Source organism: Rhodamnia argentea, chromosome 10 (genome assembly GCF_020921035.1).
Source record: "Rhodamnia argentea isolate NSW1041297 chromosome 10, ASM2092103v1, whole genome shotgun sequence".
Classification (NCBI taxonomy): Eukaryota; Viridiplantae; Streptophyta; class Magnoliopsida; order Myrtales; family Myrtaceae; genus Rhodamnia; species Rhodamnia argentea.
In genome coordinates, this window is record NC_063159.1 from 19,193,236 (window position 1) to 19,219,843 (window position 26,608).

Genomic DNA, 26,608 nt, shown 5'->3' on the forward strand with positions numbered 1-26,608 from the left:
AAATTGACACAATTAAAAGGTTTATGATTGAATTGATCGCCGTAAAATAAGCTTAGGACTTTTTGAACAATTCTCCTAGTGGATATTCTTGATTGGCAAGTATGGATGGTCGACAGGATAATTAGTATTATTGACAACAAATACAAAGGAAAATTATTGAGGGCCTGCATGAGAACCATTTTGGTTCTCTGATTCCATTCCTTGGAGTAAAAAAAGATGAGTCCCTTTATTTGGTAACGTAAATAATTCTGATTCTGATTCTGTTTCTAGAATCGGTTTTAGAGCAAAATCCGGAACAAAAAAAAAGTTGGTTCTAAAAAAAGTAATCACTTTTTGGAATCACAAAACAGAATAAAGTCTCACATTTCTCATTTTTTCCTTTCAGTTATCTCCTCATTTTCCCCTCAACCTAATAAAAATAAAATAAAATAAAAATAAAAAATTTAGAAAAAAATTGGAAATCTTTAAAAAATCATAAAAAATTTAGAAAATCCCTAAAAATAGAAAAAATCTTAGATTAGACTAGTTTGACCTTATTTATAATTTTCTAGATTTCATAGATTTTACTTTTCTGCAAAAAAATATCTCGGAAGATGAGGGCATCCAACATACGGATGATAATATATATACTTGTAGCCGTGCGTCACAAAATATGACAATTTGCACATAAAGCTGGAGCCAAACACCCTCTTGAATTTAGGACAGAAGCTGCAAAATCATAGTGAAGGACTTGTACTTCGTATCAAGGAGGATAACTTTTTTTATCACTGGATAATTTGGTTATTCGGCTGCTATGTTTGTATGTATTTTGGACAATACAACATTTAAAAAAAAATGAGTTCTCAATATGGGAATTGTCCATGCTTCAATCGAACTTCAAACGTCATGTATTAAAATTTGTGTTTCATTTATGACACGCTAAAAAATAATGTATTTTAAATTATTTTAGTGTGCATTTGAAATTAGTCTTCAATTTAGGATGAAATTTTACAAAGTAACTACATAGTTATTTGACTTAAATGAAAAAAATTAGGAAGAGAAACAGTTTTTCGAAACAGAAATTTTATGCGGTTATTAAATGCGTTCTAATCCAGGAACATAAATTTTGAACAGTTATCATATGCATTTTCATTCTCTAAAACTCATCTAGGAACAAAATAAAAAAAAAGTTATTTTAATCATAATCAGTTTTCAGGAATAGAATGGTTGACATGTACAGCCTTAAAGTCGCATGTCGAACACTAATGAGAGGGGAAAAAAACCTCACTATAGATGGACCCAAAATTTAAATTATTCAATTGGTTATTTTACCCTCTAAAATTATGCTATTTGTAATTGAGAAAATTTTAAAAAAGGGTTCAAAATCTTCTCATTTTTTCAAATAAGGGCTCAAAGTAAACATTGTTTCAAATAAGGGCCTGAAGTGCCTTCATTTTTTCAAACAAGAGTCCGAAGTAAACGTTACTTAAATATGAGCCTGAAGTGGCTATAAAATTTCAAAAAAGGGCATGATTTCAAGGGAATTTCTGTCTTTTTCTATATTTGATATTTTTTTATTAAATTTTTTATATTTCTTTAAAATTTTAAAAAAATTAAAAAGAAAAAAAGGTATACACTGGCCGCCGCGGGGGGGAGGAAGCGATCCGTGATCCTATGCACGATCTTGATCGCCTTGTAATCCTTCTCGGTCTCGTCGAAACCGAACCCCAACACCATCTCTTTGCTCCTCTGGCGAGCCTCCAAGTCCAGAAGCTCCCTGTATTCCCCCGCGAGAGGATTGTACACGTAGACGTCGTCGCTGTACATAGCATTCGCCAAGCAGAGCAACCCCTCGCTCGACCCGACGACGTCGAACTCCGGCGTGACGATGCTGTAGGGAGGGTGGAATTTCCTCACCAGGCGATGCCTTCCGTCGCCTTCGGAGATGTCGTCAACGAAGTAGAGCTGGCTCCGGAGGGGGTGGTCGGAGTGGAAGATGACGGTGGGGTCGTGGGAGGACGCCGCGCCAGGTCGGTGGAGCTGGAGGAGGAGCGGGTCTTGCACCAGGACTCGCCACGACCGGCAGACGAACTGTGCTCGGAACAGAGACGGCGCGGGGAGTCTCGAGAGGATGTGGATGACGATCTCGCGAGGGAGAGTGTCGATGGTGACGCCATGTGATTGTGACGGAGAGGGTGAGTGGTCTCTTCTCGGGTGATCGCTTCGTCCATTCTTGCTTTGCGAACCGGAGTCCGGTTCTGATTGGATTGATGATGAGGAATGAGGGTGAGGAGGATGATTTCGAGGACGGCTAATGTTGGTAAATTTAAAATGCTCATAAAAAAGTCAAATAAAAGTTAGTAAGTAATTCAAAAGAGAGTTGGTAACTTGCTAATCTAAAACTGGTAATGTAATCGGAATAAATTTTGGTAAGTCACCCCATAAATATTTGCAAATTCATACAGGGTCTCTCAATTTATGGTTTTGGTAAGGAAAAAAAAAAGTCGGCATTAAATAACAAAAGTTGTTAATTTGCAAACAGTGGAAAAAATAGGTAATTTCGCTGGTAAGTAACCAAATATTATCGAGAAACCAAGTATAATAAGGTAATTCTGTTTACCAGTAATTTTTAACGATTACAAATCCACTAAAAATCTACCAACACGGAAAAGAAAATTTAGCTTTTTTAGAACGAAATAGTAGAATCGTTGGTGAAAAGAGAAGAAGAGAAATTCGCCATCAAAATCATCTGGGCAGGACTAATTTTATATACGTTCTTTCTTGGTTACGTTCAAATTTGACAAGGCATGGGTCCAACTTTCATTCATGTGACGGTGACCTAAGAAAGCAGAAAGGTCGGCCATTTGGCCTTCCCTTCGTCCCTTCCCTACCTACCTAGTCAAAAGTATGAAGGTAATCCTGAGACTCCCCTCGAGATAATATCCTTGCAATTAAACGAGATGGGATTCGTTTATTTTTCAACTAAACTAAAATATGAGATTGGCTTTTAAACTTCTCCTCATCGTGCCGAGAACATCCTGAATAAAACTAAATCTCATGGTGAATCTCCCTGATTAAGCAATTACCAAGATGTTATAAATGAAATCTCACCGTGAATCTCCACGAAAAATATGTTTCCGCGTGTGTTGGGACGACAAAATGATGGCGTCTATCCATCAGCACGGCACGGCACGATGCGCTGTCAGTGCAAGATACCATTTAATCCCTGGTTTTTTTTTTTTTTTTTGGCTCGTTGAGTACTCAACAAAATTTCACTAACTTACCAAAAAAAAAAACCAAAATTTCACTAAGTATTATAATGTTCGTTATACCATAACCAGTCGAATCACACAGATTCGCTCTCCATAAAGTGGCTCTAAACTGAACCGAGGTGCCGACGAGGAAGACGAACTTGCTTATCGGGCGAACCATATCCCTGGATGTTCCGCACAAGACCTGCTTTACGCGTCTCATCCAATACAAAAAGCAAGGTCGGTACCAGTTGCAGAGGCACTGAGCAACAATGGTGGACCTGCACGCCCTTCCCGCGTATTTCCCAATTTAGATTAACACCACATTTGTTAATCCACGCATTCAATCAGACTCTGACTTTCTCTTTTAATCAAGTATTAGGTTTGACTTCCAAACTCGGTTCAAATCAATAATGGTGACTGTTGCAAAGACGCATCATCCCGAGATATGATATAAGTAAAAGAATCTGTGGCTTAGAGCTTGTAATCATGTGCCCTTTGTGGTGCACTATCGACTATGGTGCATTCTTTTTAAGTACTTAATTTACCTGAAATGGGAAGATAATGTAGACAAATGAACCAAGTTCTTATTGATACAGTGGACCCAACCCACCCACCCCCACCCCGCACGCACCAAACCCCCCAAAAAAAAATAATAATAAAAAATAAAGAAGAAGAAGAAGAAGAAGAGAGGATTGAAAAATCCAAGTTCATAATAATGATTTTTTTTTTAGTTTTGAAAATTGTGCTTTAAGGTATGCAGTAATTCTAAACATTTTAATTTTCCAATTAAGTCCTAAACCTTTTTACGTTTTTTTAATTGAGTTCATCCAGCTGATTTTGATTGTCAAGGGCTGCCCTCGCTTAACCAGCGTAGGGAAAAAGGAAAAAAAAAGAATAAACAAAAATAAAAAAGAAAAGAAAAGAAAAGAAAAGAAACATAAGAAAAGAAAAAAAAAGAATACAAAATTAAAAAGCTGAAAAATATTAGTAAAAATTGTCTATTTCAACGCCGATCATGCTATATAGCACGGCCGCATCAACGGCCACATCCACGTCATCGATTTCTGGCCAAAAATGGCCGAATAGACTCAATTGACAAAATGTGAAAATGTTTAGGATTTAATAAAACAAAATCAAAAGATTTAGAATTGAATTAACAAAAGTGTAATAGGTTTAGGGTTTTTTGGACAACTTCCGCCGATTAGGTGAAGATTCTTGGGTGGGTAACGACGGGTTAAACGTTAGTCCAAGTCCTGCTGATTAGTCCATCATTATCGCATCCCTATACTCCCTAAAAGGCAACAAAACTTTTGGACTGCCCGGCCAAAAGAATCGTCAATGACCACTAGCTTTTTTTTTTTTTTCGTTGGTCGAAAGGACCAGTAGTTCAAAACCCTAAAGAATTACGACCAAGTTAACAAAGGGGTAACTAAAAGGACTCGTAGCTTTGATAATGAGGATCTCTCCCGAAGTCAATTTACTGCCAACAATCCCTCTCCCGCTATCTTCAGTCCACTGGCTGAGAATATATACTACTTTTGTAAGAAGCAATCCCATTTGGATAAAGGAAAGATGATCAATGCCTAAAAGTTCAGATCATAACGTTGCGAACGGACTTCCACCCGAACATTAGCTCTTTAGAGAACTTCTTTAAAGGCATATGTGCTGATTCTCTTGAGTTGAGACATTTGCTTACCCCCAACAAAATGATCAGACGAATCTCAAAGAGCTAATGTCGAGCACTGTTCGTGCGTGTATTTTTCTCACTTCATACATGGTGATGGACCTAGGGCAAAAGTCTAATAATACCCCCCACAATGTTTCTCTTGTTTTGGTGACTCACAACATGCACATAGATACTAGAAGGGTCTAACGCATAATTAGCCAGCTTTGCCGGTAGATGTATCAAATGGATGGGTCGGATCGGGTCGAATATGGTCCGACCTATATTGACCCATTTAATCCGTTTAGACCCATATTCATACAATGAAAATTTAATTACCCATACCCGACCCAACCCATATTCACACCTCTTGCCCTTCTTTGTCGCCACCCTTGCCCACTCGCCACAGCCTCCCTAGCGCCCATCGCCGCCACCGCCGCCCACCAGCTCGCCACCGCTGGCCACCGGCCCCCGACCGCCCGCCCGCCCGCCCGCCGGTTGCTCACCTTGCTGCCACCGCCACTTGCCCGCCCGCTCGTCCGCCACTTAACCGATCGATGTGCTGAATGGAAAATGTCTTATCCATCCTTGTATGACTACACATCCACCTTAACATCCTCATTTCTGCTACTTCCATTTTATGCTCATGTTGCCTCTGTGCTGGCCAACATTCAGCTCCGTATAGCATTACAGGCCTTATTGCTGTTCTATAAAATTTTCTTTTCAGCCTAAGAGAGATTTTGCGATTACACAAAAACCCCGATGAACTGTGCCATTTCATCCAACTTGCTCTGATTTTATGACTTACATCCTCATCAATCTCTCCCCCTTTTTGCAATATTGATCCTAGATATCTAAAAGCATCTTTCTTGGATACTTTCTGTCCGAGCATATTCACGGATTCTAGATCTCCTCCTCTTATCGTGTCGGACTCACACTTCATGCATTCGATCTTACTTCGACTGAACGTAAATCCTTTCGACTCCAGCGTGCTTCTCCATAATTCTAATTTAGCGCCAATCCTAGCTCTAGTCTCATCAATAAGCGTAATATCATCCGTAAATAGCATACACCACGGCACCTCAAAACAAATCAAACCCCCCCCCAAAAAAAAAAAAAAGAGAAGGGTAGAGAAAACCGCCGGTGGCAAGAAGGGTAAGTACAACGAACTATTTCGGATCGGGCTAAGCCAGGTTGGTGAACTTATTGAAGCGATCCAGCCGGGGTTGTTACGGTTATGGAGGTGGCCCTTGTAAACGACGTTAGGGGCCTTCTCGCCGCTCTTAGACACGATGAAATTGGAGCTGAAGTTGTTGGTGGTGGCCCTCGGGTCGGCCAGGGGGAACTCGGAGAAGAACCTCGTCGAGCCCGGTCCGCCCCCGGATGCGGCCGCGGCGGTGGGATGGTGGTGCCGTTGGAGGGTTGGGGTTAGTGGTGGTTGTTGGCAAAGGCGATGCACCTGGTGCGGCGCGGGTGGTTGGGGCGATGGTCTTTGTCGTCGGAGCCAGGCTCCTTCAAGAAAGAGGACTCACAACTGTCCATTAACTCGGAGCGGCCGGTGGCGGTAGTTGGTGGGTTGTGGCGGGGTGGCGGCTGGTGAGCGGTGGCTATGGTGGTGGGGGGCTTGGAAAGCTATAGCACATGGGTAAAAAATGGATCGAAAATGGGTTGAGGAGGATGCCAAATGGACCCGTGGGCCCGAAACCGGCCCGTTGACCGGCCCACGGTTCCAACCCGGTTAAAAAAAAAAAAAAAGTAGTAGGTTTGATAAAAAGAGCAATTGGGCTTTGGAACCGGCGGTTCCGAACCGGAACCGGAACCGGCGGTTCCACCTTTTTTTGGAACCGGAACCGCCGGTTCCTGAACCGGAACCGGCGGTTCCGTCGAACCGGCCAACGCTAGGTTGAGCTAAAACCCATATTTGAATAAGCTTTATATTCTTAGACTCATATTTGATCCATTTTTTAAATTTAGTGAACCCATATATCACTCAAGTGTATAAAAATGGGTTAAAAAGTGGGTCAATGACCCATATTGACAACTCTATTTGTTGGCATGTTGGGTGGATACGCTCCCACAAAAATAATAATCATATTGATAGACCCCAGCAAAAAAAAAAGTTGGGAAAAGCACGAGTGGTGAATGCCCTTAAAAAGCACCCATAACCTTAGCTTTCTGATAAGCACAAGCACTATCAAGAACCACCACCAAACATTACCAAAAACCCACAATACACTCGGCTTCTTCCACGATCATTTCAGTTCACCGTGTTCTAAGCAACCAGAATCGAGCTCTCTTAACCCCACGAGAGATGTGGCACATGTTCTCAGTCATAAGGAGGAACCTCCAGAACACGAGGAAGAGCTCTAGGGTTGCCGACGAAGGCATGTCTGGAGGCGGCCGGAACGGGGCTGTCTTCGTGCAGGAACTGGACAGGCGGGGGCCGCGGCACGGGTGGAATGGCCTGTCGATCATGTACGGTGTCATGCGCGCACCATTCGCGATACTCTCTTGCCTGTCCCATCCTCGCGTGAACGGTGCTGATGGGGTGTGGGCTTCCGGGCATGAGTTCGTGCAGATATCGGAGATGAATCACCTCATCGTCAACGACAGCATGCGGTACGCAATCTTGATGTAGATCTGCATCAGCTGGCGACACAGAGAGAAAGAGAGAGAGAGTTTTTGCCTTTTGATCCCATTTTTCTTTCTTGCGCATGCATGGACTGTAAAGTAATCAGACATGGAGAGTGTGCATGGATTTGGCAGAGTCATAGATGTAATGGGGCATGTTAATCTTAGATATGAGTGGTGTTCAAACTCTTTTCTCCTTTTATTTTTGCCGGACTGATCATGTTCGAGTGCTTTCCAGGTTTTGAATAGCCTCGCAGAGAATGCGCATATTCTTTTTTCCGGAATCTTGTTTTCGTTGGTTTAAGTTCGCTTGTCTTTACCTTAATTGATAAGATGTTAGGCATCTGTCGTCTGTTCTGTCTGGTTTTAGTTGGTCTACAATCCAGAATCAAGTCCAAAGATGAAAAACAAGGTTCTTGTTTCCTTTATGTTTACGATCAGGGTCAGTGGTTTCTTCTTCTTCATCTCGTTCCTTTTGGTTTTTATATATGTCCTTGGGCAAGTGGCTCTAACGAAAAAAAAAAAAGGAAGTGTAAACATTCAACTTTATTAATGGCCTGAGCCATAATATTGGGTATAGAGTTTTCCAATAACAGTGAAGTTAATTTCTCTCGCTCTCGCGATCTCTCTTTCGAATCGAGATCAAACGTTGCATAAATTAAGTTTTGGGAAATAGGAAGGAGACCATTCAGTCGTTCTTGAAAGAGTGACGGTACTGTCTGCACCGTACATCGCCCCTCACAAGGCGAAGTGTGGTATGCATGATTTGCGGTCTACAATTCACGAAGCAAAATGCACGGCCCAAATTGTACCATTACTTGTAGGAAGTAACGGCGCCGTTCTCTTAGCGCGGCCCTTAAGTTTTATTGCTCCTTATTAAGTTATTTATGAAAACTATTTTTTTGGTTAATAAGGGCATAGAAATAAATTTCTAAAGCTCCATTTGTTTCGCGGAAAATGAGTCATTTTTGGAAAATATTTCCCCAGAAGTCAATTTCCAAGAAAATGACTATATTTTCCGGTGTTTGGTTGAAATATGAAAAAGATTAAGAAAATATCTGCTGTTGTTTGAGATAGGAAATTGGATTTAATTTTCCTCCATGTACTTCATTTAATAATTTGTTTTGCTCAAAGCTGGTGACCTTTGGCCGGACCTCGCTCGAGGTCGGCAACGCCCGAGCCTCACTGGCCGGCCACCGGCCGTGGCCGTGGCCGGCGATCGGCGAAGAAGGAATACTAAAAAAAATAAAGACAAAAAGACAAAAAAAGGAAAAAAAATAAATTAATTAAAAAATAAATTTCATCTGAAATTTTTTTTTCAAATTTTGAAAAAATAAATAAAAACGAAAAGAAAGAAAAAAAATAATTAAAAAGAAAAAATCGTTGAAAGAGAGAATGAATGAAAAGTGTGGAAAATGTTTTCCTCTTCTCAAAATGAGAAAATCATTTTCCTTAATTTTAGAAGGTTTTTTTTGTTGACCAAAAAATATTTTCCGTTGACCGGTCATTTTCCGCCCCCAAACATTAAAAATTGGAAAAAATATTTTTTATGAAATGAACGGAGCCTAAGAATACTTTCCTTTTGTCGTTTCTGGTTTTTAGGGAGGGGGTGGTGAAAAAATCTTTTATTGCCATCATTAGCAGCAGTAGTGGAGCTAGTGGGGACAAGGGCATGTGATTTGCACAACGTTTAAAGTCGTTTGAACTCCTCTTTCTTTCTTTCTTTTCTCTCTCTATCCTTTGTTTTTTCTTTTCTTGCCCTCCTATACTTAGGCGATTGAATTCAGAATGAGTATTTGGTAGTAAAATGCTCATCCGACAATCTTGTCAGAGATAGTACAATTTCAACCTTATATCCATGTACCGTTTCCACGTGTCTTGCATAAAGCACTTATTGATTGAGAGATCGTGTAGTCAGAAATAATTGATGATCTTGTCGGTCTATCAAACTAGCAGCTTTCTATTTGGTATTATTCATTTTTTTTTCCGTACAAATTGAACCTACCTTATCATTCAACTGTAGAGTTTATCCCACTGTTAAGTTCATATTGATTCTCGATGAACTCCATGTCGGATTTGGTGAAATTCATCGTATTCGACGACACACGTATCATTGATAAAATGCGTTGAATAATACATCATAAAAAGCATGAAGCCTCGAATTCGTTTCTCGCCAATCACGATTTTATTTATTATTTTTTTTTTTTGCGAATTTGTCATTATGAATATTCGTGCGCAAGAGATACGTATGGGAAAAGGCTGAGGGGGCAATCATTACGAGGAGGCTAATGGAATTTGGTGAAGTGTTCGAATGAAAACCAAGGGTAAAAGGAGGGGGAGAAGGAGAGGAAATGGCGTGGCTTCATGTCCCTAATCAGTGAGGAACGAGTCAACCGCTTTAGATTTTCGGATTGATTTGCCCTTAGTGGGGGAAAATCATTGGGAGAAGCGGTGGGAGGGACTGCCACGTGTGCAATTGTCGCTGTTCGAATACATATCGAGATATTTAGGACGCTGAGTCATGATCATTCTGTTTTCGAAAGATGTTTCCGATGAGAAATATATTGAGATATTTAGGACGCCGAGTCATGATCATTCTGTTTTCGAAAGATGTTTCCGATGAGAAATATATTGAGATATTTAGGACGCCGAGTCATGATCATTCTGTTTTCGAAAGATGTTTCTGATGAGAAATATATTGAGATATTTAGGACGCCGAGTCATGATCATTCTGTTTTCGAAAGATGTTTCTGATGAGAAATAGATTTTTCTATTTCTATTCCTTAGACGAGTTTTTTAGTAGAGAAATGTGTTCGATAACAACATGAAATTTTTATACCCGGAACAGAATTTCGTAACATAACAACATTCTACGGTTGCCGACCGTCAAGCCTTGGTCGGCCACCGCCGAACGGAGGCCGGTGGATCGGAGACCAGTGGCCGGCGGACGGTGACCCGCAAGAGGCGGCCGATGAATGGGCACGCGAGAGAGAGGGAGACCGCACGCGAAAGAGGAGTGAGCGATAAGAAGAATTCTTATTCAGTTTCAGAAATAGAAAAATAAAATATTTATACTTCTCTTTTTTATTTCGAACCTATTTCTAGGCTAAAAATTTGTCTCGAAAATAGAAAAATGAAATTTTTTTACCAAACGAAATTATGCTCCAAACCTGTTTCTGTGAAAAAAAAAATAATAATAGAAAAACAAAGAAATAAAATAGTTATCATTCACACCCTTAATCCGCTCGACATGAGCTTTACCCAATATTTCACTTTTCAAGGCCACTTTAACAAATCGCTTATTCTAGCATATCTCTGTTTTGGTAATAAATTGATGTGTATATACGGACACAAATGAATACGGGTATCTTATATTAAAATGTCTATGGGCTAACACTTTAAGTTGACGGAACAAATTTTCATATCTAAGTAAGTTATACAGAAATCGAATTCTAAAAAGCTCTAGGTGATGAACTTATTTCATTACCCGAAAGAACAATTGATCTGTATTAGTATCCTACACTGTCATTTGATCAAAACATAGAAGAACTAAATGAGACATCGTGTTTGTGAAGTGTAATTGTTATTTTGATACTTATGCAAACTCACAATTTTTTTTTTTGACCTTTTGGTGATTGTTGTTCTTGAAAGCACAACTTGAATTCTTTAATTTCTTGAATTTAGTCTTTTCCAATTGTAGAGATACACAAAAAAAAAAAAAAGGGACTTTGCTAAGTTGACCGTCCTTAAAGCCAGACGACGAGGACGGTCAGCTTATGACCACAAAAGAAATTTTCCCCATTTTTTCTTTTTACTTTTATGTGTTTTTCTTTCAATTAATGAGTTTTTTATTCAAAACACGTGGTGATGGTATATGGGTCTACGTTTGAGATTATACCGGGCCGCACAATCACTTTGTTATAGTTTTGTCTTCTAATTTTAGCCTACAATAAAAATACATAAAAGTAAAAAAAAAAAAGAATGGGAAGTGATAACACTGAAACTCCACAAATCTCTTTTGTGGTCATAAGCTGACTGTGCCCACCGTCTGACTTTGGGGACGGTCAGCTAAGCAAAATTCAAAAAGGAAAGTGCAATATGACAACTGAACCTATGAGTTTAGACTTAAAACTCTTTGAGTAACTATAATTCTTTTGGTTCGATAACTGAACAAAGTTAAAAAAAAAAAAAAACCATGTAATGATATTTTACTTGCAATTACTAAGACAGCAACCGGACTTTACAACAAGGAAAATTCAGCAAGAAATCCCTTTTTTTAATGTTATCATCAAAACTTGTTTGCATATGAGATTTGGTACTGATCGAATAACTTATGACTACAATGCCTCTCCAAACAAGAAAAAATAATTCAACAAAACGAATGTGAGAATCGGAAAATGATTGAACGTAATTTAAAAACACATTACAATTATTTGTCATAGCCGAATGCATTTTATTACAATCAATTTTATGTTATTTAAATGTGAAATTTATTTTCATGTTTAGATATTAAGAAGAGAAACCGGTGCAACGCACAGATATACATACATACATACATACATGTATTAAGAAAAGGTCTCAAAATAATCCACTTAAATTAAAGCACATCTTTTATCAAGTGATGATGACTTTGAACCTGGTACTTGATTGTACTCTGAATTGTGAATAACACACGGCTCAATGAGAACATGCACTTTTGTTTTCTGGGAATTCATGATAACAGCACAAGAAAGACTCCTACGATTTGATTGACAAATGATCAAAAGTTTGGATGTGCTGCTGCTTTTACATGTGGATGGCTTTTGTCCATTCGAGGATGAACCTGTAGCCACCAATAAGTTATTTGCGAGCCATCGCTTCACACTCACAATTTATTTTGGTAGGCAAAAGGCATGCTTATCTTATTTTGAATGTTTGTTTACTTCTTTTTTTTTTTTTCCTTCTAATTATACAAAATCTTGCATTCTTGCTCCAAGAAAAAAGTACTCAAATGCGGAACTTTTATTTCGGAAAAAAGATAAATTGGTAGGTGGATATGAGTGACCGCACGAACATGAACAATGAAGCGAGATAAATGAGTAAGCTTACCACTTCGATAATTAATCGAGTCTATTAGCTTATGGATATTTCTGTTTTGAAGGCATTAATTATTCGTTTCATTAATCTCAATGTCGATTCATCCCCCACCTATAATCGTCATCCGAATATACGACAAACGATTTGTTTTATAAAAAAAAATGGTGTGGAAAAGTCACCACATGTAATATAAGGCCATAAAAAATTATTCAAATTTCATTTTTAAGCTATAATTAGGCAGAAGAAATTGAGCACTCTTGCCATCCCCAAAGGAAACCCAAGATAGACGATTCTTAGCCAAGAAGGAAAACAAAGAATACTTATCTATTGCGTAAAGATGAAGACTTGGAAAATGCTTTGCAATTTATTCTTCTCCTTCTTCTTCTTTCTTCACTACTCCTTTACCTTTTCCACCAATTGAAAATGACATGCGTTATCAAGGAAGTGGCATGATTGAGCCAAGTTGAGTCTTGATGGGGACTAGCACGCACTTAGCTTGAAGTCCATGTCATAGTTCATTACCTTCTAGATTCTCCATTTTAACATCGATTGGATTGGTCATGCTTTATAAAACGTGTACTTCCTTAAAATTCTTTGCCTCCATTCACTTCATTAGTTTAAGTACATGCCTTTAGAAGCATATCCTAATAAAATTCCTTGGGAGGGTCAATATAGACTTTTTGTGGATGTCAACAGATTCCATAAATTTTTCTATTTTCACTTGGGGTTGAGCATAATGGATCGACTGAATCGGGAACCACACCGGATTGGACCGGCCACTTGGGTCCGGTTGGCGAGGGCTGCGGTCTGGTTTCCGGTCCAACAAATTGGAACTGGTTATGGTTGGTCCGAACGGTCTTTTTTTTTTTTTTTTAATTTCCTAAACATAAACCTAAGCCTAAGATGCTTAGAATGCTTAGTATGACTTTCATGTTTAGTGACAACACGATACAATTAATGAGAAACAGTCTAGTGACTTTCATGCCGTTAACAAGAAAAATCTACCGAGAAACCGCAAAAATTTAGTCCAATGATTGAACTGCCCGGAAAACGGATCGGACCCGACTGGTCGATCAAGTCGCAAGACCATTAAGTCCGATTTCCGGTTCCATGGTGGGGTCGGACCAGATTGAAAACCGAACATCCCTAATTTCATTGACGCTGATTAGCAAAGGGCTAGCTATTATTATTCCTTTATGGATTTATTTCTTTATACACTCGTAAAAGACAAATTGACTTTTTGTGAATTATGTGTGGAGGGAGATTTGTTCGTCCAATGCTAATTCGATGTATCACATTCAATTTCTATTCGTGTTTGGTGTATTAGATTTAGCTATATACTTTGGCAATACGAAAACATATGGGAAACTGATGATATCATCCAATCTACTTTCTTAAAATTGACAAAAACTTAAACTTATGTCCGGGTTGCTTCCGTTCCAGGTCCAATATGCAGGAACTTGCTTGCATATGTTATGCCCCTCCTGAATCTGTGTCCGAGAGAGGGTTAGCTCGTATAGCTTGTCTTTCCTTTGACTTGTCTGGTCTTTATGCGATGAGCAAGTGCTTCAGGTTTGCCCAATTTCTTGCTGTCTGGTGAAACTTGAAAGAACTTAACGCTTCCTTCTTGAACAATGTCGAAGTGAGATGGGTTATGTTACAACGTTTAAGCATATTTAAATCACCTCGCGCGTGCCACAAAAATCTAAAGATGCAGCAAACGTCCTGAATGTATCTGGGTGACAGTTTAAGAACAAAGAAATTCTCGAGGATCAAATCGATCTTACAGTTGGGTTCAGGTTTTCTTCGACGTGCTCTCCAGGGTTCCATCTCGCAGCGAAAACATGCATCAAAACCAACTGTTCTCAGAGAAAGGCTCACGATGTATGTGCTCTACTGGGTCTCCTTCCAATGTCTATTCCATGCACGTGAAGCATAAAGAGTTCAAGGAGAAACCTGAACCTCTTATCCTATCTATTAGTAAACCTGAACAATTGATGCCTTAAACAGACAATAACGACTTAGCAGCCGAAATTAATGGAATATCTTCATTTATTAAACCATCGTCTCACAACAGGCGATTCTCTTATTTCTACAAGCAATAATCTTACTCTAACTGGTAATTCTCATATTGGCTAGATTGAGAAGCCAACAGGAATAGATAGGAGATGGTCTGAATCTCCATCGACTATGTATCCGATCATCATGTCACAAGCATTTTGTTTACTGAGTTTGAGAGCTTCCCGTCACATTGGCGCAGATTGCTGGGTTCTGCTTGCCAGAGATAACGGGCTTGACATTGGTACACAAGGATGTAGCGGGACCCTCAGCACCATGGTATGCGATATCGATGTCGCTGATCTCCACTTTGTCGCACGGGTAGCGGGGGCTACAATCAAGCTTAACTGCTACCTGTGTTGAAGAAGTTCCCTGGATTCTTCTGAAGCTGATATTGCTTATCTTTATCAGGGACGGAACCTGAAAAATCGCATGGAACAATCGATCGAAAACAGAACCTCAGGTCAAACACACCGAGATCATATAGCAAGTATCCTATGAGAATGTACTTTCGGTTACCTGTGCCGTGCACTGATTCCATGGGCAGTACTTCCGATCTATGAGGATCGGGTTCCCGACATTGTCCAATGTAATATCCTCGAAATGCATGTCCGTAGCGGTTCCGGCAGGAGAAGCAGGCCATGTTTTGATCCTAACACCGTTCATCGCGCCGGTAATTGTGCTGTTTTTTACAAAAATACCAGACACAGGCTGTTCACCTGGGTATCTTCCAAGACTCCCTACACTAATGCCATGACCAGGCCCGCAAGTTACTCCATTGATGTGTATTTGCTCGCTGCCATCACCGATGGAAATGCAATCGCCCCCGGTCTTGATGCCAGTGTTGATTATATTGACCCCAGTTGAACGACCAATGTGGATTCCGTCCGTGTTGGGACTATCTCCGGGTGCAGTGATGGTAACATGTTGGAACGTGAAATTTTTGCAGCCCAAAACATTCACATGGAACTGTTTGCTGTCAAGGGAAGTTATGTCCTGGACTATGGCATTGGTGACAAAGTTGAACCTTATGTTCTATTCATATCAAACACAGTAGATAGAATTAGTATCACCCTATGACAAGAATTGCAAGGTAAAGACTTAACAGATTATGTGGCTGTGAAAAACGATATACCACTCTTTAAATCTTTCAATTTAAAGTGCAACAATCCCGCGGTTGACAAGGTAAAATGAGGATCGGAAAAAGAGCTTACTATAGGAAGGTTCGCGCATTCCTTTGTTTTGCTGCAGATATTCTTTGTCCACGCCGTTTTCCCTTGACCATCGAAAGTTCCGTGACCTGACAATGTGAACTGGTCAACGTTCTGGAACGTGACCCACCCATCGGTCTTCATTTGGGCAGGATCTGCAGGGGCCTTGAGTGTGCCATCAACCTGGACCTCAATCGCGGCCTTGCATGGACCTCCTAAGACCACTTCCCTTAACACATATGTCCCTGCCGGCACCGTGATCTTGACTTTGCTAGCATTTGTCGACGCGCAGGCCTCTTTCCATGCGCTAACAAGAGCCTTTTTTTTTAGTAGAAAAACAACATCAGACACAATTCACACAACATCCATAGGACTGACGTGAACGATTGCCTAGGAGATGTTCCCATACCTGGCTGATATCCGAACTACCGCCACCACTCGCGCCATATTTCGTGACATCATAAATTTGGGATGTTGCTGTGGAAGCAAAAAACAGAAGTGCAATTGCAGCAGGTAAAACCGATCTTTTGTCCATGTCTATACACTGTTATTTCCTTTTCTCGGCTTCGTTTCTCCTCGTAAATCCGTCACTGAGAATGATGTGATATTCACATCTTGGACTAACGCCCCTTTTATAATCAAGTGCGGAAGCTCAGAACGACATGAGGTCTGAACTATAATTAGCGTTTCCATTGAGAAGCAAATTAAAGGTTCTATTCTTGTGGCTCACCTTGGATGCTATTATTAGCCAACTTCTCCCCCACCATCGCATTATGGATGTTGAAGAACGATCTGAACTAAATGAGGCCAAGCACAAGAGTAGTTATGCACATGGATGACAAAGAGACGTGCGAGGGCCACAAAACAGAGGGATAAACTCTCAGACTTGTTATCCTTATAAGTGAATTGTGGAAGACACATGAATCAAACCATCTGTTGGAATATATAAATATTAAACCACGCCTTCTTCTATAAGCTTAAGCTTTTAGAGCAGTTGGCTGTGGTCCCATCAAATCTTACTTGGTATCAGAGCAGGTGGTCCCGAGTTCAAATCTTTCCAGGCCCCTATTTGCCTCCCCAAATGAATATTTCCACGCTTAGTACTAGGCAAAAAGACCAGACTAAGCGTGAGGGGGAGTGTTGGAATATATAAATATTAAACCACGCCTTCTTCTATTAGCTTAAGTTTTTAGAGCAGTTGGCTATGGTCTTATAAAATTTTTTACCATCCTCTCTAATTTTCCAGAACTGTTGCCTAACTTTCAATAGCTTTACCTGACTAGATTCTTCTGGTTTGAATCAGTAAAGCGAATATGGTTTGAGTTTGAGCAACATTGCCCGACTAATAACTAGTTCTTTACGCAAATAATACATGGTACTGTGAGGCAATTATAATAGCCAGATATCGCTGGATTCGAGGTTCGTGAAGAGCACATCCAGATTCCAGAAATGCAAATTGAGCAATCCCAGTAGAACTAATTAACGACTGTTTCCCGCAGGAACTGCAAACCCAATATTTTATCTTAAGGAATGAGCTAGTGCTGGCAAATAAGGAATAAACTGAGTGGTGGATAATCAAAATGAACAATCATAGAACATGGATTATAAGCAGCTTTTAAACATTGTCACTTCCTTTTTCTTGGCTTCTAATCCATCCATGGCAATATTTCTCCAATCTTGCAGAACAACAGGGTCGGAGGTTGTATCGTTGGGCAGGTTTGGACGGACCCGAAGGTCGGGCTTATTGTGTTGCCCAAGTCTCCCAATATCATAAAATTCATATAAGAAGTTCCGAGGCGGGCCAACACCAAAGATAGTCTTTCCCGTGTAAGGCCTTGCCGGAAACCGCCCATTTACCTCTTCAGCCTGGGTGGGCTACGCGGCCGTGCCGGCATTGATCACCTCTACTCGGGGTCAAACATAAGTAGCATTGTTCCTTAGAAGCATGGGAAGATTATCTATACCGTTTTTTATGAGTGGAACATGTACAGATAACTATAATAAATACATGTACAGCAACATTTGTTCCAACAACCCTCCAGTGCTCAAATTGTTGTCCTTATCGCAGTTTCTTGCTCCCCCGATTTTCTTTTCCTACAGATTGTAATCGCCTTTGCAAAATAAACAAGGCGTGCCGCCGACTTCTTTTTCAGAATAAGGCTATGTTTTCTCTGGCCTTTGTGATTCTGTCTATAAAGTCACCAATGGTTATACTCCCGAGCTCCCCGCCAAATCTAGATCTGACCGTCACGGTTCCGGTTTCGACTTCCTTGGGGCCCACAACCGCCATCAATAGTATCTTCTGCTTCTCGGCATTTCTGATAAGTTTTAGCAAGCGCTCACCATGACAAACTTCAGCTCTAACGCCATTCTCTTTCAATTTTCGCATCACCTCGTAGCAGAACTCGAACTGCATTAAATGCGATCAACTCAGTTTTTTAGGGCGATTGAACCAAAGAAAATAGACACGGCGGTGTTGAACCACCTTCTAAAGGCTAGGCATGCCCAACAGATCATGACCAAGAAAGTTCTTAAAAGCTGGGTTCTCACCTGGTTGTTGGTAACTGGCAAAATTCGAGCTCGTATTGGAGAAAGCCATAATGGAAAATGTCCTGCGGAGTGCTCTATAAGGACCCCAAAGTATTGGAGTTGGCGAATACTTCGAGAACCCTTATTTCTCACACTGCCTACGCCCACATGAGCTTAGGGAAACCGAAGTATGATTCGACGGCATGTGACCCCTGTGCACGGGATGCGGGGGTTCGGGGGCAGTGCCCCCAAAACCTCAACAGGTTTAGGCTTTTATTTAAGTTAGCCCATTTGTTGAGGGATTAAAGGGATTTCAGATAAATTAAGTTTTTTGGCCGGTTTAGGGCATATATATATTTGCTCGTTTTTGGCTGATCATTGTAACGAGTTGTGCGGCTGTAAACCAAAAATCATAGTAAAATCTCTTTGTACGACGTAGTCCTATTCTGGGATGAACCTGGGTAAACGGTGCGTCGTCTATTCTTCTTCTATTATTTGTGCAATCATTCTGAATCGGTTTGCGATACATCCCTTCACAAAGAACCACATCAGCAATCCAAGCACTGCCATGTGAATCATGATAGGCCGCTTCTTCTCTAAATTTGAGTCAACATAGGTAATGTAAAACCGCCGGGAAAGATTACAGTCAATCTGCAGATGATAAAATACTGATAAATCAAAAGTTCTAGCAAGATACTTGAGATAAGATGACTACTTAGAAACTATCATGGTACCCTGTAGAACGATTTACTGTATGGAAAAGAGATTGAGATCTTGGCAACTGCGCCTGTGATCCCGGCGTTGCCTCCTCTTTAAAGTGAACATATGCTTTCAACCGTTCCTCGTTCTCCCAGGCAGTGCCATAGATCCTCTGCAGCATTGGTCTGTTTTCATCTCCCCTCCAGTAAAGCACCAGCAACAGACTCCAGTTCGGCAGCTTTCCGATAAATGTTTCCCTGAAGAAATAACTATGCTTACCAACATGATAGATGGTAATCGGTTCTTCGCTGATGCTTGCCAGTATCTCCATTTTCTAGGGTTCATTCATCACCATAATTCTTCTTTGAGCTTCATCTGTGGAAACTTCTTCTCTTGCAAGGGGTAACGTTTCCCAATGATAGAGTCCTAAGGATTACATAAGAAGTAAATTCGTGCCCAGAAAGCATGCATTAATGAATAAACTCTGAACAACTATTCAATTAGTGAAATCTGTTCTTGAAAATGAACAAGGCAAAATGACAAGACACCAGCATTGATTGAGCGTTTTTCGCTCACCATTTGCTTCTTAACACTCTTAAAATCTTTATCTGTCAATGGCTCCATATCAAAATCATAGTAAAATCCATTGTCTATCCATGGCCCAATTGCCACTTTTGCATCTGGAGAGAGCTTTTTGAACAGCCATAGTCTTCACGAGCACGCGCTGCATCCACCCACTACTCACAGTTGGTCATGAAAAGGAAGGCACAATCGAATCAGCCATCCACAGAATCATCAAGTCTAATCTTGTACAAACTAGATGGACGCCGCGATTCAATCTGAGATTATTTTAAATTTTTCAGAATCTGCCATCTCTTATTGTAGGAAAAAGATAAACTATAGCTTTACTATTGACCAGATTGAAAGCATCCCACTAAATGCATAATTACCTAAGTTTGTCATTTTTTGGTGTCAACAAATGATCCTTTAAAAGAACTGAATGATTCATAAATGAGATGTGTAGCAACAGTCTAACTATAATGTGTTTCTTAAAGACTTTACTGTTAAACGTTCATCTATTTCCATAATAAATCGATTAAGGATATATCGTAAACACATAAATGGGCTCGGAGTGTCAAGTGAATAATTTTAATGGAATCATAATACAATTTCATTAATGATGTCTAATAACGTTCATCCTTTCAACATGTTCATGAAGTGTTTTGGGAGTAGTCCTTTTATGAAGGGATCTACTGAAACGATTGGAACCTTGTTAGAGCTCCGGTCCTAGGGCATTACCCTGCTTACAAGCTCTGTTTTAATTTGTTATTATGAATAATAAAGGGCCCATGCGGAAGCTAGATATATTAAAAACAAACAGCAGCCATACAGAACACAAGTGCATGCAAAACAATTGGTAGGCACGCCTAATAGGGTATAGTCTAATAGGGTTCCCTAACCTGTATAACATTCATTAACTAGCACACATAAGCCACGCATCTCAAAAACATCCGTTTTTATATAATAGATAATGTTGACGCCTAAATTTTGACTAATCTATTTTTTGCATAAAAATTAGAACTAATTTTAGTTCTAAATAAAAATCATCTCACATATTTATTTTTAGCGTACATTGCATTGGCATATAATTGGGCAAGCAGAACACTTAATTTAGCATGCGTCTAGACTAGGCATGGGATGGAAAAATACACCGAGAAGATTTGAAACTTCAGGGACTATATTGCAAATACTTAAAACTTCGGGGATCGTATTGCAAATACTTGAAACTTCGGGGGACCTGCACCGCAAATACCAAGAGAAGATAATGAAGGGAAGGTGATGAAGAGAAGATGATGAAGGGAAGGTGATGAAGAGAAGATGAAGAAGGGAAGATAATGAAGGGAAGGTGATGAAGAGAAGATAATGAAGGGAAGATGATGAAGGGAAGATGATGAAGGGAAGATAATGAAGGGAAGGTGATGAAGAGAAGATGATGAAGAAGGGAAGATGATGGAGAAATTTGGCTATAAAAGGGGGAGAGTTCTTGAGAATTGAGGGGGAGAGGAAAAGAGAATTGAGAGAGTTTTAGAGTGGAAGAGTATTGAGAGAATTTGTGAGAGAAATTCTTTAGAGAGGAAAAAAGAGAGTTTTTGAGAAAAATCGTAAGAGAAAATTTGAGAGTGAAGAAAAGAGTTTTAGTCGAGCATCATCTTCGACGAGTCCCGGCACGTACTTCGCCTCTCGCCATCCAACAACGCCACTACTTGCCTTTTTTCGACGATAGCCACGTTCTTCCAATTCCGAGATCTTGAAGGAAGCCATAACGTGTACGTGAGTAAGATTTTGTGTAATAGAAGGTAACCCTTTCCATCTCGATCTACAAAAATGTAATCGTTTGGTTTGAATATTTGTTTGTTTATTTTAGACATGCCACGTGTTCCAAATTTTAGCATTATTACATGTTAATTTAATTTTGTAAATACTCGTGATTGGCTGCGTTTTCTTTCTTTCTAAATCACCCATGGTGTATATTGTACAAAGTTCAATGTTTTACATCCCCATAAAAAAGAAGAAAAAAATCAAAAAAATTGCATCTTTGAATTTCAAGTAAAATCCATCAAAATTGCCAAATCAAATTTTTTTCATGAAAATGGTACCGAAAGGGCGTTAGAGTAATCTAGCGTAACCAAATCCCCGAATTCAAAATCTCTGGTTCGCGGAAATAAGATAGTCTTCTCCCGCTATTTTATTTAGGTTTCTAATCAACCTACCGAAAATGATTAGTGGCGACTCCAAATTCAAAACACATTGCATGTTAATTATTTGAACCTTAAGTTGCGATTTGGTATGGACTTGGGAGAGTCCGAGTTAGGTTAGTTAATTAATTAATCTGATAATCCATTAGCCCGAAAATTAACTTGTTTATTTTTTAGGTCGCGACAACTTGGCGACTCCGCTGGGGAATTTAAGAGGACTTAGGCCAAATAATTTCATGAAAAAGGAATCACTTGATTTGGCAAACTTTGGTTGAATTCTCATTCTTAGGTGTTAAATGTTTTTGCAGATTGGGAGTTATAAGGGGAGGAGTGATTGGCTAACCATTTGTTTTGCAGGCTTGGTGAATTGGAATTGTGATTTAACTTTTGAATCATTGAAGCGGTGTTTGCCTTTAATTGTTGTGCATGATTTATCGTCTTTGCACTACATCGCACACAACCCGTGACCGAACCTGGGTCACACTAATAGTTTTAAGATGGTATTTAGATGGTCCTTTAACCTTGGCGGTAAGGCTTCGCTAAAGGTTATCCCATCCGGATCCCGAAATTTTTTTCAAAAAATGGCTCAAGGGTCGTTCTTATGCACGTGAGGCTACGATGCATGAGAATTGCCCTTGTCGACCGAACAAAGCCGAAGTGATTGAACCCGACTAGTCATGACTATTGTACGCGAGGCTGCGACTAGTCATGATGATTGCGCGCGAGGCTGCGACATGTCGCTTCGTTCATCATTTCACTTTGCAAAAGCCTTTTGGATAGATAGAATAAGATTTAAACTCACAATTCATGCGCATGTCTTTGTGATTGACATTTTCTTCATATGAACGGTAATTTCTTGTCTCTTTTATCCTATTATCTCGTTTTTATTTTGAGCTGGTCCATGGTTTAGGAGTATCGTTGTCTTATTTCCAATTTCGCACTTTGCTTCCGTAGCTTTTACAATTTCATCGGTTGTCCTCCATTCTGATTTGGCTTGTTCTTGTTGTGAGATTTTTACTAAATTCTACGATCGAGTTTTGAGTAAGTGCCAAACATGAAAGTTGTAGACCTATGTTTCAACTAATATCCTACAAAATTTCAGAATTAAATTCATAATTTAAGATGGCCTTTCGTTTTTTCAACTACCTGCGGTTATAACAGTTTTCTGAATGCGATTTTTCGGAAAGACACATTAAACTGATTTGATCCGCTCATTTCTAGTCCGATTGGCCAACATGAAAGTTGTTCACCATCTTCTCAACTACAAGCTCGTAAAATTTGGACGAATTTCAGTCAACGTGTGAATTAATACGGATTTTTTTTTAAAAGCGGATAAACTGAAAATTACATGTTTCAATCCTTTGGCTATAATCACTTTGTTCGTTTGAGTCTAGAGGGATGCCATGGACCGGCTCGATATTCTTGCTCTCTGTACTCATTTTGCGTTTGTTACTACGTACAGGTAATTTATCACGGATCCTCCACATATTACTCGATCGGTCGCAAGGAAGATGGCCGACATCAACGCCACCGTCAGTGCTGCCCTAGACGAGAAACTTGGCTCCTTGACCGAGCGCTTGAAGGGATGATGTCCCGAAAGATGGAAGAAATGATGGCTGCCTTCGCTGCCAAACTTCAATCATCCACCACCAGCCCGCCGCTAACCATTCCCTGCTCCAATTCCTCCTATGGACAACTCCGGTAAAGCCCCGGAAACCGCTCCCTATCGACAATGCCGCTAGAAGACGTGATCTTCACGGGCGTGAGCTCGAGCACGCCGCCCGTAGTCCCAATCCCCCATGCCAGCCCCGTGGCCCCCGGGTTGAATGGTGATACGGCCAAGCGGTTGGCCCAAATGGAACGAGAGGATCCGAGAGGTCGAGGGGACTCACAACATACCCAGATTGACTTGTCTGTCTTTTCAAAGGTCACGGTGCCAGAGAAGTTCAAAATGCCCGACTTCGAGAAGTATGATGGGACTTCTAACCCGGTTCAACACGTCCGGATGTACCAGGCAAGAATGAATAAGCACGCGACCAACGGCCCCCTAATGGTCCGGACTTTCCAGGCTAGTTTAAAAGAAGCTGCCATGAGGTGGTATACGGACTACGAGATCTATCGGATGGATGATTGGGAGAAAGCAGCTAATGCTTTCATCAAACATTTCAGCTTTAACTTGGACGTGCTCACCACCGGAGAAGATCTTGAACGACTTGAGATGAAGAAAGGAGAAACAATCAAGCAGTATGCCACCAGGTGGAGGAATGTGGCATCTCAGTTGAAACCGGTCCCTCCGGAAAGGGAGCTCATGAAGTTGTTTGTTTCCACTCTGCCGCGAATTATGAAAACCCGAGTGCTGGGATCCGCTGCTACGTCATTCAGCCATCTCATCGCAATGGCTGAAGAAATCGAGAACGGTATGAAGAAAGGTTGGTACGATGATGTCACCACGACGGTTAAAGAAGTTCGAAGTCCGATGGGCAGGCTAAACTATATTGCTCGATTCATCTCTCGGTTATCAGAAACCGCTAAGCCATTCCTCAAGCTGTTAAAGAAGAATGCGCTAATCCAATGGGATAGCGAATGTGAAGAAGCTTTTGGGAAACTGAAGCGGCATCTCATGAGTCCACCCGTGCTTATTCCTCCAACACCGGGGCAACCTTTAATCCTCTACCTCACAATCCTTAGTGAGTCTTTGGGTGCTATGTTAGCACAAGAGAGGCAGGAGGATGGAAAAGAACGAGCCATTTATTATCCGAGCAAGAAATTCACCGCTTCGGAAATGAAGTACACCGAAGCAGAGAAAACATGTGCGGCGTTAGTGCGGGTACTTGCACGGGCTTCGGCAATATACCTTGCATTACCAGGTACTTCGGTGACAGAGTGCGATCCTATCAAATACTTGCTTAATCAACCCGCCTTGATTGGTAGACTTGCCAAATGGCGGATCCTCATCTCCGAATTTGATGTTCAATATTTGTCCCAAAAGTCAATCAAGGGACGGGCTATAGCGGATGTCCTAGCTGAAAATCCGGGACGAGATGATGATGCCTATTATTCTGAGGATCGGATCATGTCGGTGGAAGATTACATCTGGACTATGTATTTTGACGGAGCTGTCAATTTATCGGGATCGGGCACGGGCGCGGTTCTGATATCTCCAGTGGTCGGCATTATCCCGTGGCCGCAAAATTGGTATTCCCTTGCACAAATAATATAGCGGAATATGAGGCATGCATCCTCGGTCTGCGGCTGCGATTGAAATGGGGATAGCCCGACTCAAGGTGTTCGGAGATTCCGCTCCGATTATCCTTCGATTGTTGGAAAGTGGAAGACGAGAGATGCTAAATTGCTACCCTACCATGAGTATCTGGATAAAGCGGTGAAGGAATTTGAGGATATCTCATTTGAGTATCCGTCCGGGACTCATAATCGATTCGGCGATGCATTGGCTACCTTGTCTTCAATGTTACAAATCGCCAATGGACTTGAGGTTGACCCACCGAAAATCGAGGTATTAAAAAAGCCGGCATATTGTATGGCCGTGATCGATGAACCCGATAGTAAGCCGTGGTACCATGACATCAAAACTTATATTCGAAGCGGCGGTTCCCTCGAAGAAAGTACCGTATCGACCAAAAGTACATAAGGAAGATGGCTTCAAGTTCTTCTTAAATGGAGAAAATTTATACAAGCGATCATTCGATTACGTCCCGCTAAGATGCGTTGATTCAACCGAAGCGGTTCGTCTGATGATGGAAGTGCATGAAGGGATCTGTGGTCCACACATGAATGGCCACATGTTAGCTAAGAAGGTTATGAGGTTGGGTTATTATTGGCTCACGCTCGAAAGAGATTGTATTCAAGCATGTCCGGAGTTGTCACAAATGTCAGATTCATGGTGACAAGATTAATGTCCCTCCGAATGAGTTGCATCGGTTATCCGAACCATGGCCGTTTTCTATGTGGGGCATTGATGTTATTGGCCCTATCAATCCTAAAGCATCCAATGGGCATCGATTCATCTTGGTAGCAATTGACTATTTCTCTAAATGGATCGAAGCCGCATCCTATTTAGCGATCACAAGACGAAATATCGTGAAATTTATCCGTCGAGATATCATCGCTCGTATATGGTTCACCTGAAGCCATAATCACTGACAATGGCTCAAATTTGAACAACAAGCTAATGGACGAATTGTTCAAGGAATTCAAGATCAAGCATCCGAACTCTTCCCCATATCGTCCTCGGATGAATGGAGCGGTAGAAGCCGCCAATAAGAATATTAAGAAAATCTTAGCGAAGACGGTGAGAATTATCGCGATTGGCATGAGAGGTTGCCATTTGCACTTATGGCGTATCGGACCTCGATCCGGACATCTACGGGGGCAACCCCGTATTCTCTTGTATATGGAATGGAGGCTGTTCTACCGAGTTGAAGTGGAAATTCCTTCCTTACGTATATCTTGTCTCAAGCTATCTTGACGGAAGCTGAATGGATCCAGAGAGGGCAAGCCAATTGAATCGATCGATGAAAAGAGAATTAAGGCTATATGTCATGGCCGGTGTTATCAGTGAGAGGGTTGCTAATTCATTCAACAAAAAAGTTCGGCCTCGATATTTTCAGATCAATGACCTGGTCTTGCGAAAATTGTTGCCAATAGTCCCACTCCCGGAAGGGAAGTTTGCTCCAAACTATGGTGGTCCATATATAGTAAAGAAGGTGCTCCCTGGTGGTGCTTTGATTCTGG

At 40.8% G+C, this 26,608-nt stretch overlaps 3 protein-coding genes across 3 annotated transcripts; all 3 read right to left on the bottom strand.

Annotated features, from left to right (window-relative positions):
• Positions 1-1,465: 1,465 nt before the first annotated feature.
• Positions 1,466-6,438, bottom strand: LOC115747587 (F-box protein At3g07870-like). The gene is made up of 3 exons (XM_030683795.2): positions 6,356-6,438; positions 1,615-2,290; positions 1,466-1,486 (listed from the first exon to the last, which is right to left on the bottom strand). The coding sequence occupies exons 1-3, from the start codon at positions 6,436-6,438 to the stop codon at positions 1,466-1,468; spliced, it is 780 nt and encodes a 259-aa protein (XP_030539655.2).
• Positions 6,439-14,619: 8,181 nt separating this feature from the next.
• LOC115747585 (exopolygalacturonase-like) lies at positions 14,620-16,455 on the bottom strand. Its single transcript, XM_030683792.2, has 4 exons — positions 16,282-16,455; positions 15,876-16,190; positions 15,181-15,696; positions 14,620-15,081 (listed from the first exon to the last, which is right to left on the bottom strand). Exons 1-4 carry the CDS (start codon positions 16,405-16,407, stop codon positions 14,827-14,829), a joined length of 1,212 nt encoding a protein of 403 aa, XP_030539652.2. The 5' UTR covers positions 16,408-16,455; the 3' UTR covers positions 14,620-14,826.
• Positions 16,456-18,021: 1,566 nt separating this feature from the next.
• On the bottom strand, positions 18,022-19,431 carry LOC115747584 (threonine--tRNA ligase, chloroplastic/mitochondrial 2-like). Its single transcript, XM_030683791.1, has 4 exons — positions 19,153-19,431; positions 18,929-19,052; positions 18,423-18,559; positions 18,022-18,282 (listed from the first exon to the last, which is right to left on the bottom strand). The coding sequence occupies exons 1-4, from the start codon at positions 19,429-19,431 to the stop codon at positions 18,022-18,024; spliced, it is 801 nt and encodes a 266-aa protein (XP_030539651.1).
• Between the last annotated feature and the right edge of the window lie 7,177 nt (positions 19,432-26,608).

Bases quoted from the DNA above. Each gene is read 5' to 3' on its own strand.
- LOC115747587 (XM_030683795.2), bottom strand. From the start codon at position 6,438: ATGGACAGTTGTGAGTCCTCTTTCTTGAAGGAGCCTGGCTCCGACGAC. The intron at 2,291-6,355 runs GTGCATCGCCTT...TACCAACATTAG, and splicing joins AACCACCCGCGCCGCACCAG to CCGTCCTCGAAATCATCCTC. The intron at 1,487-1,614 runs GTATACCTTTTT...GAAATTTTATAG, and splicing joins TCCCCCCCGCGGCGGCCAGT to CCACTTCAGGCTCATATTTA.
- LOC115747584 (XM_030683791.1), bottom strand. From the start codon at position 19,431: ATGGAGATACTGGCAAGCATCAGCGAAGAACCGATTACCATCTATCAT. The intron at 19,053-19,152 runs GTAAATCGTTCT...TATCATCTGCAG, and splicing joins CTCAATCTCTTTTCCATACA to ATTGACTGTAATCTTTCCCG. The intron at 18,283-18,422 runs GTGAGAACCCAG...CATTTAATGCAG, and splicing joins TGCCAGTTACCAACAACCAG to TTCGAGTTCTGCTACGAGGT.
- LOC115747585 (XM_030683792.2), bottom strand. From the start codon at position 16,407: ATGGACAAAAGATCGGTTTTACCTGCTGCAATTGCACTTCTGTTTTTT. The intron at 16,191-16,281 runs GTATGGGAACAT...CTAAAAAAAAAG, and splicing joins GTAGTTCGGATATCAGCCAG to GCTCTTGTTAGCGCATGGAA. The intron at 15,082-15,180 runs GTAACCGAAAGT...GCGATTTTTCAG, and splicing joins GGAATCAGTGCACGGCACAG to GTTCCGTCCCTGATAAAGAT.